Below are 19,497 nucleotides of genomic sequence, written 5' to 3'. Positions count from 1 at the left end.
CAGGCTTCAGGATATCATTATATACACTACCCTCCTCCCGCTGCATTTATGAATGCAGGGTGCAGACTGACAGTCACTTTAGGAACAACTTGTCTCATAGGAGTAATTCTAACATACTGACTGATGCTTACATGATGACTTTGAACATCCATGAGAAGAATCATTACAAGAAACAGACACTAACGATGTTGTCATAATGGAATTAGTTTTTCTCCAGTACTTCAAAAAGAAGCAGAAATGATACCTTAGCATTCAATCTGAACAACAACTATCTACCTTGCTGTCTCATGAACTTTAAGCAACCAGAGCAGGGTATAAAATGTTTTAAATACCTAAACAAAAGTAAATAAACATTTTCTATGTGCATGTACTCACAATAAAACAACATGGCTGTGTTCTTACTGATACTATAAACAAAAATCCATATATTTCTGAAAGCATATGCCATGTGCAACCAATGGACTATTAATACTTAAATTTTAAAAATGTAAGCCAGGAAATATAATCTTTATTGACTACAGTCTTCACGAATTAAATAATGTTTGTTCCCCTGACAATGGAATCCTTCTTGAGTGACAAAGATCTATATAATAGCTTCTTTGCACAATCAACAATGTTTACACAAATACAGTTGCAGAGATGGTTGAATTAGGGTTATTATTCTGACTCAACAAAACTTATTAGGTAGAGCTGCCAACTCCAGGGTTAGTAATTCATGAAGATTTGGGGGTGGGACCTAGGGAGGGAAGGGATCTCAGCAATGTATAATGCTATAAAGCCCACCCACCACAGCAGCCATTTTATCCAAGGGAAATTATCTCTGTAATCTGGAGATGCTGAAATTCCGGGAGCTGGAAGCCAGCAACCCTACATTTAGGAAAGGAGTTAATCCCAAAACATGACAACTTGATTCCTTACCTGCTACCCCAAGTCACAATGTGATAGCATTGGGCTCTTTCGCGCCCAAAAACTTTAACAGCCCTTATCATGATGGCAGGAACATTTCCTATAACTAATATCACCAACCCCAGTTATGCCACTTCTGCCAATGCACTTGTCTGAGCACCTTGAACTTGCTGGATCTCTAATAAAGTTACTTCAACCAATACACCTGTGTGTTTGCTGAGGAGAACTTGGGGATTCTACTTGCCAAGGACTGACAATAAGACTGTACAAGTTTCAATTTTAATGTCTAATCTATGATCTGTATAATCTTTTTGCTATGCACTTACTTTACTATAATTTTTCTTTTAAATAAAATTCTATAAAAAGATAATTTTTATGATTACTCTACTAAATTACTGCCTTTGTTTTCCTCCCATACCTGCCTCAGAGCATCGTCTCTTTGTTTTAAAGAGGTGTGTGTTTGTGTTATCCCCTAGACTGGATGTTAGAATCGAAACTTGCAGGTTCATTAGAACAGAAGTACCAGACAGTGACAGAAAGATTTCTCTTTTACACCTCGATTCCATAAACTCATTTTGGACCCAAGTAGGATGTGGCCCATATTAGCGTATGTCTGGTGTATGTGTGTCTTCCAGAGCCCATAAAAAGATATCGTTGGCTGTGAGGCAGCTTCTAAAAAGACTTGGTTTGCATAAAGGTGAAATTTCCTCAGGTTCCATGTGCTCCAAACTCTTGAAATACACAACCATTTGGGTTTCTGCTATAGTTTGAATGGATACAGGAATGGACTATAGCTTGGGTGACAGGCGAAATACAGTGGACATTGCCTCTTATCTTTTCAAAGCCGACCACCTTCAAAAGACTGCATACTTTCCTGAATGTTCAATGTCAGGCTCTCACAAGACTAGCAAGTCTTTGTTGTAATTTGAAGATAATCAAACATTTCAACCATTTTGGATTCTCCCAGAGGCAAAGCTGGGCAGAACCATATACTCTGAAATACTATGAACTCCAATCAGGTGAAAAAAAACCTCATGAGACAGTCAGTTAAATACAGCAAAAGTGTCAAGATATATAATGTACTTACTAATAATGTTAAATCTTAACTAAAGGTAATAAGGAGTCTGTGAATCAGTCTTTTAGGGAATAGAGAGTAAAGTAGGGAAATAATAATTTTTGAGAAATTCTATGTAAAAAACTAAATTCCTCCACGTGATGGTGGTAGAGAGTACCTTCAAGCCACTGCTGGCTTAGGATGACCCCTGGTGAGCTTTTCATGGCTAACAGAGGTGGTTTGCCATTGCCTGCCCCTGCAACCCTGGCCTTTGTTGGAGGTTTCCCATCCAATTACTAACCAAAGTTAACCCTGAGTACCTTCTGAGATATGATGAGATCAGGCTCACCTGGGCTATCCAGGTCAGGGCAAATTCCTCCACACTCAGTGAGATTTCACTAAGGTAATACAAAGTTTTTAAAATAAGTAATAAATAAAAAAGTTTTATTTTAATCCAATTATTCAATTTTTATGCAGTAACATCTGAAACAAATGTGTTTTGAGGTCTTAGCTTCATCCCACTACAGCAAAACCAAAGGAATTTAAGACTGCTTTCATTTATTTTTATTATGTATTTTTAAATGGGCAATTACAACACCTCTCCCTAAACTTTAATCAGTGAAAGAAAAATTAAGACTTTAGCTGATAGGAAAAGGAAACCCAATCTTTTGAAAACTATTTATTTTCATTTAACTGAGCTGCCTTACCAGAGTTTTTTAAAAAAACATTTTTGCAAAGGTTAAATAAAGTATTTTATGGCAACCGCTGCTGCTTAGTGCCTGTGTAACAAGAAACATGAGCTGACCTAAGTTGTGCAAGTTGGTTTTCTTTCCCAGTAAGAGAATGTGGTATCTGAGACCCTGTCCTAACTCATTCTATCCCCAAGTGTGAGTCAAGTATGAACTAATGCCTAGAGGAAAGTTCCTGACTCCAAAAGTATGGATTATTTCATATTTCACATTTATCTTACAATCTGCTCTCATAGTTCTTAAAATTCACTAACTTGGCAAGATGAGAATTATCATGAGGAATGAAATAACTTCAAAACTATGAAGTCATCTAGCATTCCATTAATCTGACACTTGCATGGCCTGTCCATGCTTGGGCACCATTCTGACCTTGGGATAACGAGTTCCTCGAGAACCACTCCAGCTCTGAAACAATTTGGAACCTGCCACACCATAACACACACAATAACCCAAAGTTCAAATTAAATTGCATTAATACCTTGGAACGTTAGGATATGTGTTAAAAACATAACTTTGCTAAACTAAGAAAATCACGTTTTTCACAGCTCTTTTCAAACACATCTATAATGACTTTTTGTTTACAATGACAGCTACCACTTGGATGTAGGTTCCTCCCCCCCTCCCCCCCTAAAGCAACAGTGCTCATGCGTAGAAAGCATTCTAAATTTCTGGTATGTAAAACTACTCAGATGTTTCATTTCCATTGCTAAACTCTAGTGTCATGGGAGAGGCAATAAAATGTCAGTAGAAAAATAATCATCCAGAGACTATTACAAGACTTGGGCATTCAAGAGTGTTACTCATTTAGCACAGTTCTTGCCAGAAAGCATTCATGGAATCTGTTGTTTCAGAAAGCCAAGCACTGCTGCCCTGCCAGTGATAAAAACTGCGCCATCGCCAGCCTGTTTCTCCTAGGCTCGCTCTTTCTCTTCTTAATACTTTATGTGCCTTCTGCCTGTTTTCTGGCACAACAGATATTCTTTAAACATCACTGCCAAGTATATTCAACTAACTGAACAAATCCCAAAGGCCCAAGAACAACACAGCAAATTTCAAATCTCACATGCCTGGTAACTAACAATAAAGAAAATTCACCTAAATCGTAAGTAGCCACCCTGTATACACTTTGAAGTACCTTGTGGTCTTTACTGAGTTTTATGTCAAAACAACCATGTGAGGAAGGCCAGTTACTCTCATTTATCAACTGAAAATGGAGGGTCAAAGTAATTTCCTAAGGGAACAAAACTGAATCTAGAGCAGCAGTGGGATTTGAACTCAGGTTTCCCATATCCTAGCCTAGAGTTCTTTATCCACTGGATCATTCTGGCTCCCAACCAGATTCTGCAACTGTACTTCACAAGTAAGAAACTGAGCAGTTTTAAACTCAACAGGACAATAAACCCAACAGGATGAGCACCATATGCTCGCAAGCGGAAATCACATGTGAAGTTCTTGCCAATATGTTCATATAGCTTAAGAACCAAAAGGTGCATCTAATCCAGGATCCTGTTTTCTACAGTGACTCTGAAAACCCCACAAATAAGGCATGAAGGCAACTGGCATTCCCAGGCACACTGCCTCCGACCCTGGAACTTCCATGTGGCCATTCTGGCTAACAGACCTTCATAGACCTCTGTTGGCCATCATCACATCTTGCAGCAGCACATTCCAGAAGTTAATTGTGCACTTCTTTCTTTCTATCTCCTAAGAAAGTCTGGAAGAAATTCTGGCCCTGACTAAGATTTTTTTTAAAATATGAAGCACCTGCTTTCCATGGATATTAACGAGTGCTGATCTTAGCAGCTCGCAGTATTATGTGCCTCTGTGAATGTGATGAAAGCACATACGGAAGACACTTCTGTGCAGCAAACAAAAGATAGCCTGTGAGCAGACTGTGCTGTTTGACAATCACACACACACACCTGTTGTATTGCAGATATATGTGCTTATTTATACTTGATATCAGGTGTGTACAGTACGGTGAATGGAAACATAATGCAATACACATGTGTGTAATAATCAGACACCAACTATCTACATGCAGGTTACCTACTGGAAATACATTCTGTGGTCTATGCATTTCATTATGGCTGAGGCCACCTATGTGGTAGAAGAAGATCCCTGCTTGCAACTACTTGACATCTCTTTTTAAAACAAGTTTTGGTAGGTGGACAATTGCAAGTGAGGCTGATTTGTAGATCATTTCTCTCACAGAAGCTGAAAAGAGAAACACACGCCAGCAAAAGCACCCTTTCAACTATCAAGAATAGGATTAGTCGCTTCCTAGAAAGGATTTCAAATTCAATCTGATTCTGATATTTCTTCAAGGGAAAAGACATGAATACACCTTTACAATGCTTTTCATGTACCTACTCTCATTACTATTTCTTGTGCAAATTCTCATTACTATTTTTCTCAGTTATAGAAAAATATCATGTTGGAATTGACCCTATGAAGGAACTAATATTAAATCCACCAATAAATTTTAAGGTGCAATAATACCACACAAAGCTTTTTTAGTGCATGTACACACTTCTCTGTGAAGCCTGACACAGATGCAACTGCAGTGTAAATCACCTGTAGATACTTTATACTAATACATGGGGCATTCATGGGAATTAAGTAGGATTTTTGAAATGGTTTAATCAAGAGACACTGCCAATGTTTGCAAATATGGAAGGAGTAGGTCATCCAAACAATACTGAAGACCTCTATTTGGTGGTTCCTCCTCCCAGTTTAACATTGCCACTTCCTATCAATGTATGGTTGCTTCCTATCAAGGTATGGTCTGATTTCAACAGGAGCTTGTGCCCACAACATTAAGAATCAACTTCCAAAAGCTGAAGACAAAAAAGGAAGTTTTTTAAAAACCTGGAAAGTTATTACTATTCTTTTTGTTAAGAAGCCTGAAGTTTTTATGAATGTTTTATTTTTTTTGAATTGGAAAGGGTGTGGGTGTTCAGCTCCAAACCTGAATTAAATCTAAACACTTCTGGGTTTCCTCATCCTTTTTGTTTATCTCTAGTGTCTGTTGTAGCTAAAGTGTGTGACTCCAGCTGGAATCTGGAAAGCTAAAGATAGCTGAACACATGAATAAAAAATCACAATCGATGATTAAAACACCACCCAACTTTAACAATCTCTGCACTTGTAAAGGTTTTTTTCCCTGACATACCTGCGGGGACTTGTGAGAGCGCCAGCTGTACTGGTGACTGTGGAGGCTAGCCAGCAAAACATTTTCGTCAGTATCCACCTGGCCAAACCGCAGTGTCTCCTGTGTGTCATTACAGATTACAAAATGGCTGAAGACCAATTCTTCTGCCTCGGGGCACTGGTTCTGAAAGGAAAAGAATATGAAAGCCAAACAAGCGTCAGATTAATTGCAAGATGTTTGGCAGCTGTCTGCCCAGTGGCGAATGTTTCTATACCAAAAAAACCTCTCCTATTGCAAGTTTTGCCTACAAAGTTTTCCGTATCGTAAATGGCAAAGAAATTTATGGATCCCAAACATGTATTTTCATTTATGCTCCTTCAACTGTAAACCACAAACAACCAAAGCTAAGGAAGACAATGAAATTTTAACTTTTAAAGATTTGTTTGAGATTAAATAACATGTGTTGGAAACAAGGCATCATTGACTGCAGACAAGTGTACTGGAGACCAGCTTCAGGAGACTTTTCATAGGTGAACAACAGTAAAATACAACAGAGATATGCTCCACCAGGACACTAAAATTACTAGCTGAGACACAGCTGAACTGAAATTTCAAAATTTAAAAGTGAAATTTTAGAAAAAATAAAACGTCATTTCTGGATTTTTTTGAGCTCAAAGCAAGCAATAATATCAACATTTGCATTTGGCCACTAGCCTTTGATTACATACAAACATATCTTTTGAAGTATGAAAGTAGCAACTCCTTCCTCAAAGACTGAGAGCTAATCTAACAAGGCCATAGAAGCAAATGTTGCCATCTATAATCCATCGGCAATATTCTGAAACACTTCGGTGTTCTGGAACGGCACTTTTGTTTCAACATGTTTACCTAGCAGGATATGTGGGGGTGAAACTTGGACAGCAGTTCGGTAAATCCACTTGGGTATTCTTAAAGTACATCATGAACTTCTGACAAGATTACACTATCCAGTTCACTTTCAAAATTCATCTTAAAATTGTGCAAATACACCCTTCCTCACTGTACTGATATTCCTCCCTCCTTTCTACTTATATTTGGCCTCTTTACTGTTCCGAGAGATTAGGATGGAGCAAAGAGCATTCTGGGCATCTTTCCACCAGTAACAATGTATGATTGATGAGCTTGACATTTGTATAAATTTCCAAAGCCTCAGGGATTCATTCATCCCTATAATAACGTGTTTTTGGAGAATGATTTGGTGCCAGTGGAAGAGCGGGTGGCTCTGTCAAGATATGGTTCCAGCAAATTGTTTTAAGATATTTCTGTCCTGTCTCTCGGTTAGTTCAAAGCTGCTAACTACCATTTCACAATCATCACTTTTCAAAAAAGTGACATAAGGCTATCTATCACATTTTTGTCTCGCCCTTCTTTGAAGAAACTCAGGGCAGTGGACATGGTTCTTCACTCCTTTTAGCGTCATAATCATCCTAGAAAGTGATGTCATATTTTGAGAGAGAATAACTAGCACAGACTTATCCAGTGAGTTTCATGGCAGAATGGAGATTTGAACTGGGTCTCCCTGCTCCTAGTCCAATATATCACACTGGCTCACTTATGAAGCTCTGTTTCTGTCCACCCCTTTCATTTGAGCAGATCCAGCAACTGAGCTCTACATTTTCTTCTTTACTCTCATACGCTACATTTCCCTTTTCCTTTGTTATCCCAGCCCAACATCTGAATATTTTCCCCATGAAAGTTTGCTTGGCAGCTTCAAGATGGCCTTCAGACTGCTTAAGAGTTGGATTTATTTCCCGGTATCATTTTCCTTCCACAGCATCTTCTCTAAGCATCAATAGTAAGACAGGTCCTTCCCTTGTTGTTTACACATATACTTCAATGTTCTGTCAGCAAAATGCCTGAGAATTCATATAAGCATGTAAAATCAAGGAAGATGGCCAGGTCTCTCTAGCCAGCCAACTCCTCCTTGGCCACCAGTTTTCCACTGAGCACAGTCTGGTAGCTGCTGCTGTCAACACTTCATTTAGGCAAACGCATAAGGCCAAATTTTCAGTTCTTAGGTGTGTAAAGTACGTAATCCATTAATTTCCAGTTATGCAAAATATGAACATCTGTAGGATGCCTGTGCATCCCTAAGCAGAACTTGGTTTCTATAGTGACTGCATACTCAAATGTGTATAATTCCTTATCCATTATGCATAATAATTTTAGTGCATTCCTGTGGTTTTGTTTTTTAACTTTTCACTTTGGCTTCATTATTTTCTTTTTAAAGGCCAGAATCAAGGATCAGCACAAAGAGCAGGGAGCCATGTGAAGATGCACCTTACAACCTTCTCACTTAGCCCACTTAATACCTTCATTTTCTGTCAAGTTTATTTATAGATACACTTATTCTCTTCTACATGCTGAATTCACTTGTACACGGTGACAACTGCAAAAGCCAATGAAAATTACCCTCCAGTTCTAAAGCTTACAAAGATGATGAGTTAATATCTGTCCTTGAGGGCTGGATGGGAGACACAGGCCTAGTAAATACAGTCAAAGTTTGTGAGTATAGAAGTGATAGAGGTAGCTGGGACAGTGTGGGATTTAAGGAGATTTTCCTTTAGGACTCTCCAAGGTCACAGGCTTTGGGCTATAGTATAGCGAATTTAATGTTTAATTTGGTCCTTTTCTCATCACCATGTCATATAAAATTTTCAGTTGTACAGACAATACTTCATACTTTATAAATAGAAAAGGTTACTACAGAGAATCTGTATATACTACTGCAAGGCAGACATTTCTGCTGTCACTTCAGAGTAGAGATGGGCACAAACAGCAATACGAACAAAAAAAAAGCCACGAACAGCCCAATCTGCTGTTCGTGCGCAAGCTGTTCGTGAGACCCCATTCCCGGCGAACATGTGTTCATCCCAAGCCCTCTTCGTGGCATTCGTCAGCCGTTTGTAAAGCTAGACAGTCTGGCGCCTTTCAATCAATTCCCCTGGTAACATATGCATGGACTGTCTGAACTCTGTCTGAACTCCTTCTGGCTTTCCTTCTGGCTTGTAACCCCTCAAAATAGCTTCCAGCAGACAGTCCAGGTTTTTCCACTGTGAAAAGAAAATGACAGGAAAGGGAGGGACACATGCATCATGGCTTTCCCAGGGTTCAATCTCTCTGAAACTTGGCGGGTCTTCAGAGGACAGTGAGGACCATGCCCCCTGCAAATTTGGTGGGTATTGGACATTGGGAAGGTCAGTTTGTAACTCCTCAAAGTAGCTTCCAGCAGACAGTCCAGTTTTTGCCACTGTGAAGAGAAAATGACACGAAAGGGGGAGACCCATGGACTCTCCTTTCCCTGGCTCAAGTTCAGCTAAGTCCCAAGGGGGCCATTCTGGCTCCTACAAACCTCCAACTATGAACATGTTCGTGAACATACCATGTCCGTCAATGTTCATGAATCTCTGTTAGTGGACGGCAACAAACAACGAACATCATGTTTGTTTGTTTTTCCTGTTCGTGCCCATCTCTACTTCAGAGCACCGAGTTTGTTTCGGCATTCTCTAATGGTGGATCTATGACCTACATTGTCCAACTGCCATACCCACATGCCCATAGATCTCCCCACAAATATGGATTTCCTTGTTCTGGATTTATCTAATGCTCTTTTTTAAAGGAAGGATTTAAAACTTAGAAGAACTTAATAAGTTACAATCAAACTTAGATAAGAACTTTCTGAATGTATAAAGTATTTTCTACCCTAAAGAAATATCAGCTGGATTTTCTTGTTAAATCTACAGCTAGTAATGTTAGTAACATAACATCTAAGGTTGACAACATCCAGGTGGGGCCTGTTCTCCCAGAATTAAAATTGATCTCCGGATTACAACGATTAGTTTCCTTGGAGAAAATGTCAGCTTTGGAGGGTGGACTCTATGATATTATACCCTGCTGAGGTCCTCCCTCTCCCAAATTCTGCCTTTGCCAGGCTCCAGACCCAAATCTCCAGGAATTTCGCAGCTTGGAGTTGGCAGCTCTAATAGCATCCCAAAATGTTTAAAATACACTGTAGTGGGATGTGTTAATTAATAGTTTCACTGATAGGATGCAGACGTAAAGAATATAGACACTATTTCTATATTTAATAAGAAAAACCAAATGATAAAATAATATGAGCAGGGTTAAGGGCTTTGACCTATGATTACAAGGCTTGCAAAGGAAGTAACTCTCTTACCCATTATATTCTTTTTTGTCAACTGCATAGATTTTTTAAAAGTCCTTGGCATGTTATTGATTATCTCGGATTCCACTGAATTCAGTAATTGAATGGATAGATGGTCTATTCTACCTAGCCCTCCTAAGTAGAATTATACCTTCCTAAGTCCACTGAAGTCAATGGGCTTAGAAAGGTATACATCTACTTAAAATGGCATTACAAAACTTTAAATAACAGAAGTAGGAATAGACCACAAGCTAGACAGGCTATTGCTCAATAGCATAGCCCCTGCTTTGCATGCAAGTCACAGGTTAAAAAAATGTGAGTGGCAGGTGTTCATAGAATCATAGAGTTGGAAGGGTCCATACAGACCATCTAGTCCAACCCCCTGCCCAGTGCCCAGTTCAACCCCCTGCCCAGTGTTGGGAAAGCCCTTTTAAAGATGGACATGAGTTCTAGTGGAGTGTGCTGTAACATGCAGTGCACTCTGTACCTGCTTCCTCATAACGTTTACAGATGGGGAAGATGACCCAGTGGGAGACTGTCTGAATGGAGATTTTACAATGTGACTTGGGGCCTGCAAAACCCACAAAGAAGTTAGCATCTTTCCTGAATTGGCTAGATCTATGCAAACAGATAAATAAGGTCATCCAGTGAATGCACAGCTTTTTCTCTAGTATCTTTTGAGATAGGAAAAAATACTCCTTGTGAAATTGTAAGAAAGAGGGGTCTGACCTGAATGTTGCTTACCCTCCTGGCTGATGTTACAGTTGTTAGAAAAGCAGCCATGGCCTACAGAAGCTGTAGGGAACAAATAGCCAAGGGCTCGAAGGGTTTAGCCAGGTGTTTGGAAATATGCTCAGCAGGGGGTGTAGGACTGAGGGGGATGGTAAATATTCGCTAACCCTCTGAGGAAGGCCTTAGATTCTGCTTGAGCAAAAACAGACTTCCCCTGCATAGGGAGTATGGAACACTGAAACAGCTGCCAAATGGACCTAGATGGAGAAATTGGCTAACCCCTTCTCCTTTAAAGTAACAAGGTAGTAAAGGACAGAATAGAGATAGCAATTTTCTGGGTTTATCTCTTACTCCCTGGACCAGGAAGCACAGCTCTGCTACTTGTAAGGTCATATGACTTCCTAGCGGATGGTTTCCTAGCTTCAGCTTTCGCATAGACAGGGAGAAGGTTATGGCTTGGGTTGAAGAAACCAAGCTGTCAGTTTCAGGACAGGAAGGTTGTGGTGGAAGAGAACGCAGAAAAGATCTGGAGTAAAAGGAAATGACTAAACCCTGCCCCTGGCCATGTGTGTCAGTGTGATGAACCAGATCTCCTTTGGTCCATAGAGTTCTATAAGGATAGCTGATGTCATGTCCAGAAGCAATCTGCTGAGGGTGTAGGTAACCTTGGGCAGGGGAGAGAATGCACAGAAAAGATCTTCCTGTCAGATAATTTAGAAAGCATCCTCAAGAGAAAGCAGTTGCTCCCTGGCCTGAGAACAAAACTCTTGCATTTGGAATAGAGGGAAGTAGCAAAGAGATCTACTGAGGGATTACCCCAAAGAGCAAAAAAGGGGGTGAAGGAACTTGGAGACTAATGACCATTTGTGTTCCTTTTGTTAGACATGGCTTAGGGCATCTGACAACCTATTGTCCCTTTTCACAATAAGGAGACGCTCACAATTTATTTGTTGCTGTCATACTGACAAGTATTGCATATTCACATGTAATGATATGTCTAACTATGTGCTGCATAATTATGAAGTGCTTACTGCTGATTGTGACTACTTTGTATGAAGTGCAACCATGAAGTGCTAGGAGGGGGCAGTTTTTAGGGCAAAATACACTTCTGTCCTTAGAACACCAAATGAAGAATAGAGTTGCTCCAGAGGATGACAAGCTTGTCATCCCTAGTTTAGGAAACAAAAGCAAGAAATTAATCATATGTTAAGCAGATATTTGCATGAAGGGCATAAACATAGCCTGGATCATCACAGTGCAAGCAAAATTTCCCATCTACTGTTGTATCTCTAAATTTTAGTTGCTAGTGAATATATGTTATCTGAGAATAATATATTTTGAGCATTTGAGCATTCAGCGTGAGGTTTAAATTTCACTTTACAGCTGATAAGGTCATCCTCTTTTTCTGCCTAATCCTGAGGGCTACAAGAAAAGGAAATTGTTCTACGCTTAGTATTATATTCACAGCTCATGAGTCGAAAGAAAGAGTTCCCTATCCTACTTCTGGAATTCCAATCCTTTTATAGATGATATAGCTTAAGGGAGATCCTACACTGGTGCTTCAGAGTAGGGGAAAGAGAGTAGAGTAGCCTGCATTTCTGTGTTCTTCAACAAAAGAGTAACAAATATATCACTGAGAGTGAATTTTCATTGTATAAGATGCTCTTTCTCTGGCTGCAGCTAATATACACTAGGAGGAGAAGTAAAACACCTTCTGAAAATGATTAAAACTCACCTCAACAACCAAGATTTCTAACGTAGTTAATCATATATGTATAATATGCAAAAGATGCTATCTAGCTTTGCTAGTGTTGGGAATGTCAAAACCATTTTACGCGTAGTTTCTTTGTTCACAGGCTGTACTCGAAAACAAAAGAAAAACTAGAAGGCTGTGGGTGTTTGCACTCCAAAATGTATCCCATTGGTGGCCACAATAATTGAAATTCCCAGCCATGAGCTCCTAATTCACCCTTCCATGATTGATGAGAGGGCAAAAGCTGATTATATGTATTGGTTTTGCAAAGGGCCCTAGAGCCATCTTAACATCATAACTTAGATCCACTGCATTCAATATACTTAAGTGGCTGGGCCCTGGAGATTACAGTTTAAGAGACAAATGGAAAAGATTCATCATTTGGCTCAAAAAGCTTCAAGACCCGTGGTATATGAAAAAATGTTAGGAAAACTGAAATTCTCTTAAAATACTTTATTTAAATGACAAAATATGAATCTTATTGGGAGACCAATAATTCAATAAGATTATGAATCAGATGACAGATTTTTGCAATGGTCTTATTACTTTTAATTTTTAAGTTCTCTAACAATGATTATGTTGAATGCTATATTTTTGGGTATTCCCTCTAATTTTTTTTTTAACGCCAGGAAAAAAACACTTTGGTTTGCCATTTGGAGACAGTTCCTAAAAATCATCTTTAAGCAACCAATAATTTTTGCTTTCATGTTTTGATGCTGTCGTTCAGAAACATCAGTGCATTCTTACAGCTTTTGAAAGAGCCAAGGGATTCTAACAGTTACTGATTTGTTATTACTTTTAGTAGGTCCCCAAATTGGAAGCTTGCCTAGTCTGCTTACCCTCAATATCAGGGCAGACAAAACTGCAACCCTACCTATATTTAAACAAAACATCCTAAACTGTACGTTGGAGATGGGGGCACTTGGCAAGTGGGAGGGGAAAGGGAATCTAAAAAGAGGTGATTGAACAAAAAAGAAAAGAAGGATTTGTGGTCAAGATGTGAAGGTGGAGGGAGTGGTGTGTCTCACACTGTTTGTGTCTTCTTGTGTCATGCATGCACTCATGGATTAAATCTTTACAAGGCTTACCACAAGACAGTTTTCAACACTCTGGTCATTAGGCAAAAACCTCACTTGAATATAGTTTCCTTTCATATATGCCATTCCTGTGGCCAAATGGGAGAATAACAGCAGCTTGAACAACCAAGGGACAGAGTAAAGAAGCCTGAAGGGTGGCCATTCCTTCCTCCCTTCCAAGTAGCCTTCCAGAATAACAAAGTTCAAGACAGGACTTCAAGCTGATTACCAATTGCAGGTCTTTGGAAAAACATTCACTTTGGCAAACTGCTCATATCCCACAAAGATATGATTGCCATATTAGTTTCAATCCACACAGATAGGTATGATGACTGGCTTCCATACTGTTCTAAAGGCAAATCTAGTCTTACAAGTGCCATCTAGCCATTAATGATACAACATTTTAGATGCTGTTTTAGGCTTAAGTTGATAAAAATTAATGCTTGAAGCAGCCTTAGGTTGGGACAGGAAAAACCAAATGATTGTGGACACAGAAAGACATGTTCTAAGAGTCTTGCTTTATTCCTTTTATTTTTTTCCATGCTATCATAACCTCACTGGAAGATAATGATTGGGTCATCAACCTTCACTTTATCTGACATCATGTGGTTCATTTCAGTTTCCTGAACTGAACTGAGATCAACGAGCTAATAACAAAAAAGTTAAACCACAACATGAACCTTGGCAGGAACAAATGTATGGATTCCCTCATCTTTAAAAGGTGAAACCTTCTATGGCATTTTAGAAAACATTTAAGACAGCCTGTAGTGGGATGATTTACATTTTTAAAAATATTATCAAGAGAGAACAGTATCTGAAGTTCTTTCACTCTACTCACTCATTTCCCACAACTTTCAGTCTCGTAATTTGAAATACAGTGAAAAATTCTGTATAATGTAGAAACACGGCATTCTTACAAATGTTCATTTTGCTTATTTGATCTTACAGAATTAAAAATCTCCAATATATTACACTGGATTAAAAAAAACTTACTACAGCTCAAAGTACACGGATCTGTCGACTGGGCACTTTTTATTAGACCAACATTTTGTTGGCAAAGAGTTGCAAAACTTTTAATCATTCAATAACAACTTTCAATGGTAAATGACAACTTAGCCTTTAGCGTTGTGTGTGTGTTATGTGCCGTCAAGCTGCCTCCAACCTATGGCGACCCTACAAATGACAACCTCCAAAGACATCCAATAAATAACAGATTATCACTACTTGGGCAAGATTTTGCTAAAGGTACTCTGATACTCATTTATTTCTGTGTGTAAATTAAGCATACACTTATCTTTTCCATTGATGTTCGTTGGACATAAAGCTTAGATTTGGCTGGATTATGTCATTTGCATTTTAAGCAGTGTTTTTTTGTTATGATGTATTAGACTTTGAACTATTTACCTACATAAAAGAAATAAGTAGCTTTAAAAAAAACTATTCTTGAGTTTTGAACATGTGACCCAGAATTACAAAACAAACAGCCCTATGGTATCTTTTAAAGCCTAATCTACTTTTAAAATTGCCATCATTACTTAAGAAAAAAAATTAGCCCACATATTGGGAGAAACAAATACTGACAGAGACTTCTGTTAATCTTGAACTCTTGACCTGAAGGTGCAAGGCCAAATTGCTTTATGCTTCCCATGTCAGCTCCTATCTACACTGTGTACAAAATTATTTGTCCCAGATATTCAGTCAAAAATTTTAAGAATTCAAGTAACAGCAGCGCTCCTAATTTGGTCAGGCAGAGAGCTGTGCTGACAGTCAGCCCTACTCACCAAACTAGCTCATTTTCTGTATGCAGCAGAGAGGAAGCCACATAAGGAACATGTTGTTAACAATTAATGATAATGAGCAGTTCTGAGCCCACTTCTATGTCTGATGCCTCCTAATTTAAAAGTAGGGCAAGTTTTTAATCTAGTGCACTCTGAGCTACAGACCCACCCACCACATCAGAAGATGGTGGCAAGAACTCCTGACCTGAGAGGAAATGAGAAAATTACAGCAACAATTACAGAAGCATATCCTCCTGTGGGTCATTTGAACATTGCCACCTACATGTATAAATCAGGCCAAACTATTCATAGAATGTACCTGTCAGGACCATGTAACTATGAAACATGTGGCTCTACTTAATCAAATATACAATTCTGCTGTTTGCAAAGCGGAGTGTTCCTTTAAGGCACCCTGTAGTCCAAGTTAGTCATTCATGTTCTGAAGTGGGCAAGAACATTTAAATATTTATACAGCGTATTTTATTTATGTGCATATGTTGTCTGAGAGACTTTTTAACTGCACAAAGCAAGTAACCTTTCTGAAGGCCATTTTGCAGTAGTTGCTACTCCACCAGCCCATGCGGAACGGGGCTCATCCAAAGCTCTTTGCTGTTTGCTTGTTTTCTGTTAAGCACATTGCTCAAAAATATGACAAAAAGCAGAAATTGGAGCTACAAAGACTCTTTTTTCACAGTGATATTTGAACCAGCTGTAAAGATTTAAATCACACTAGCTCTTGTTTTATGAACGGCCTTTTACAATAAGAAAGCTATGGAATGCCTTGAAAAAAGAAACGCTGATATGAAACAGATGTTTTATCTTTTCTAACTTTAGCATTGTAGTTTTGTGATGGGTAATTAATGCACAGACTTCATTTAGGCATTAGACTGATAAGGAGAAATTTTTTTTGCAGGACAGGATAGCTTGAGATAGCTTAAGAGATTCCAAGGAGTTATTACAGAAAGGGAATCTGCACATGTTCAGACTCCTTTGAACTATCTATTTTCTATGTACTGAATGTAATGCAAAATGTAGTGAACACCTTCAGTGAGATAAAAAGGAGAAAGTAGGTAGGCATACCACAAATGGAATAAACAAATTTAAATCACCAATCACATACTACTGATATTTTATAATATATTAAAGTTAAGTGCTGCATATTAGAACAATTCACCAGGTCAGATCCTGATCTTACTTATGCAGGCTTAAGTTAACCAAAAATGACTTATTAAACCCAGATTATCTTCAAAATCATGTTCCACACGATAGCAGGGCAGTTTCTAGTAGACTTTCCTGCCAAAATTTATTATTCTCATCATCAAAAAACAATAATAAAATGATTTAGACTAGATTTCCCAAAGCTACTGCCAAGCCTCTCTCAGAAGTTCAGCTCCAGACAGGATGTCTGCTCTCTGCTACCTTGGAAGAGAAAAGCCCACCACCATAAACCCTGCCCATTCTGCCATCAATTTCCGTGTGTCCTATTTGCATCTGACCATTCTTTTTTATTTTCAGCCATACTTGTCGTGCTGCAGAGAGGACAGGCAGCCACTTTGCCACATTCCCCTTACCCCTGTTCCTTCACCCAGTGCAGCTTTTGGTTCCTTCCTGACTTTTAAAAACTTGAATTAAATCAGGCTTGATTTTTCTTTCGTGTCCTGCAACATTACCCTACCTGTTGCCAAGCTTGAATTGCTTTATGGAGAGAGTGAACTGCATGTTGCCCAAAGCTGACAAATACGGGGTCCACAGTAACTTTGCAGTCCAGTAGCTTTTCCTCTAAATTGCCAGAAACAGCAATCTGCCCAAACATCCCGAAGGGCTTCACAATAGTCTGCATTGTTACGTTTCGATATTCCAAAAGTTTGCAGTCAATCCTGGTAGAGAATTGGATCTCTTTGAAGACTGAGCTGTCACTCCACTGCCGTAGATAGATATGTGGTTCTTTGAATGAGATTATTAAGTGTTCCAGCTCATTTGGCACATTTTTATCAGAGATAAATGGATGAAGGAACTTTGGAGTCACTGAAACAAAAAAATGAAATTCAGTAGTTTATCTCAAGATGTACTTTCAGTACTGAAAAAGTGTGTTTCTTACTCAAGAAATCAATGATTTTTTCTAAATTGTATATATATATGCTTACATATATAATAAAATAGCACGTTGAGATTAATTACTATCAACTGTTTAATTGATTATTAATTAATAGAGATTAATTACTATTACTAATTAATTATGGGAAAAGCTAATGCATTTGTAAACACTATAACCTTCACTGGAACTTGAAACCAAACTAGAGATTATTAAATACATTAACATCGTTAATCAAGTATAGCTATCAAGATTTAGCTGAGTAGCTCTTTCTATATATTAAAGACAAAAAAAGATGCTAAAATGTGAAAATCAGAAGCTACATTAGGGCTGAGGGGGAAGTAACCACTGTTGATGGACATTCTTCAGAAAATTCATTTTTAATAGGGACAGGGTGATCACCACGAGGTGAATACATGAGGAAAATTAAATAGCAAAATTGTTTAAAATATAAGCAAAATGCATAAGGAGTCCAACCTACCCCAGCATAGTTAACAATAAGAGGAATTATGTATAAAAAATTTATTTTAATTAACAAGTACTTAAATAATTTTCAATGTGCAAAAACCCATTTCCCTAGAAAGACCGGGTACTATCTGAGTATACTCAGTCTGTGAGAGTCACAGCTTTAGATACTTAATTGCCCCACTGCGACTAAACCAGCAAAGAAAACAATGATAATGAATAGCAGCCTAAGCAAAATTCTTTCATAAAAAGAAAATTATATATGCTACCACAGCTGTGTTTGCTTCAAGCTGCTTTTGCTTTTATCATAATGTGTCATTTGAAATCCTAAAACATGGAAGTAGATGAATCAACTAACTGGTATAGGAAGAGCAAAAGAAGGCATGACATTTTTCAAGACTGTATGTATTAAACATTAGACAAATTCGTTATTAATCATATTTAATTGTTAATACAAATTATTTAATGACTTCAGTGAAATAGTTCTGTCTTTGAAAAGTGCTTAGATATTTGCTCATCCTTCCTGGAAAGCATTATTTGAAATGAGACAATCTAACTTTTTTGGGGATAAATTTGACATTCATGCAATGGCACAGACTGCTGAACAAAAACAGATGGATTTTTTTTCTCTTTGGAATAACAACTAAGGTCACTGTGCTTAAAGTTTTCTTTAGAATCTTTTGCTGAAGAAAATGCAAAAACCATTAGGAAGCAAGAAAGTGTATTAGAAATTGTACAGAAGAAAATTTGTTCTGATAGTTCTGAATACAGCGAAGAGGCTTTTGTGGCCACCAGTCAGAAAATGCAACACTTTCGGCAGTTACCGAGTCTTCCCAGAAAGAAACAGTGGAACTGATTAGCTGAGTATACAACTTTTCCTATGCATTCTTGCTACCGATAAGTAGGTGTAAGTTATCTGAGCATATGGTTCCAGGAACGAAGAAACTGCAAATGTAAAGCAGGTGGCGTGATGAACAGCAAATGTAAAAACTGCATTTACAGTTGTCTTCTCATGAAGTGTAAGATACATACCTGTGCCTAGCTGATCAAGATGGTGGCAAAGATGAAGTTCTAAATCAGCAAGCTGGACGGAAACCCCAAGGGCAGGCACAAACCAAGGTGTAAAGCATGAGTCCACCCTGGTACAGGCTGCTAATGCAGTAGGAGTTACAAGCTGATCACACACACTTTGAGAGCCTGATTCACTTTCAGAGCTGCAGGGGGAAAATGCAATGGCAGTGTTACTTCAATGTCTCCAGGTGTTTATCATAGGATTTGACCACTTGCTATTATGCAACTCTTTGCTACGGGCATAAGCACTGAGCAGAAGATGATTCTTTGATTAACTACAACAAATGGTGTATGTATGTATTCTAGGCAGAGTTTGCAAAACAGTTACTACAACTTGTTCAGCCTTTTATATTTTAGGATAGTGAATTCAATTGTTTCCAAAAACTCTGCATGCTTCAACCAGGATAAATGCCTAGAGAAAGATCAACTGGGCATATTAAAAACTTTGTATAGGCTGCACTGT

General features: G+C 38.4%; 1 protein-coding gene across 1 annotated transcript in view; it reads right to left on the bottom strand.

Moving 5' to 3' along the window:
- Positions 1-19,497, bottom strand: part of VPS13B (vacuolar protein sorting 13 homolog B) — a 553,219-nt gene that overhangs the window by 65,985 nt on the left and 467,737 nt on the right. Inside the window, exons 41-43 of the mRNA XM_054984385.1 lie at positions 18,996-19,177; positions 17,082-17,431; positions 5,885-6,046 (exon numbers count right to left, since the gene is read on the bottom strand). Of these exons, the coding sequence (XP_054840360.1) occupies positions 5,885-6,046; positions 17,082-17,431; positions 18,996-19,177 (694 nt within the window). The remainder of the gene's footprint in view (positions 1-5,884; positions 6,047-17,081; positions 17,432-18,995; positions 19,178-19,497) is intronic.

The sequence above is a fragment of the Eublepharis macularius genome, chromosome 7 (assembly GCF_028583425.1).
Source record: "Eublepharis macularius isolate TG4126 chromosome 7, MPM_Emac_v1.0, whole genome shotgun sequence".
In the NCBI taxonomy this organism is placed as follows: domain Eukaryota; kingdom Metazoa; phylum Chordata; class Lepidosauria; order Squamata; family Eublepharidae; genus Eublepharis; species Eublepharis macularius.
Note: the sequence above shows the minus strand (reverse complement) of the source record. Positions and strands in the feature narration are given on the sequence as shown.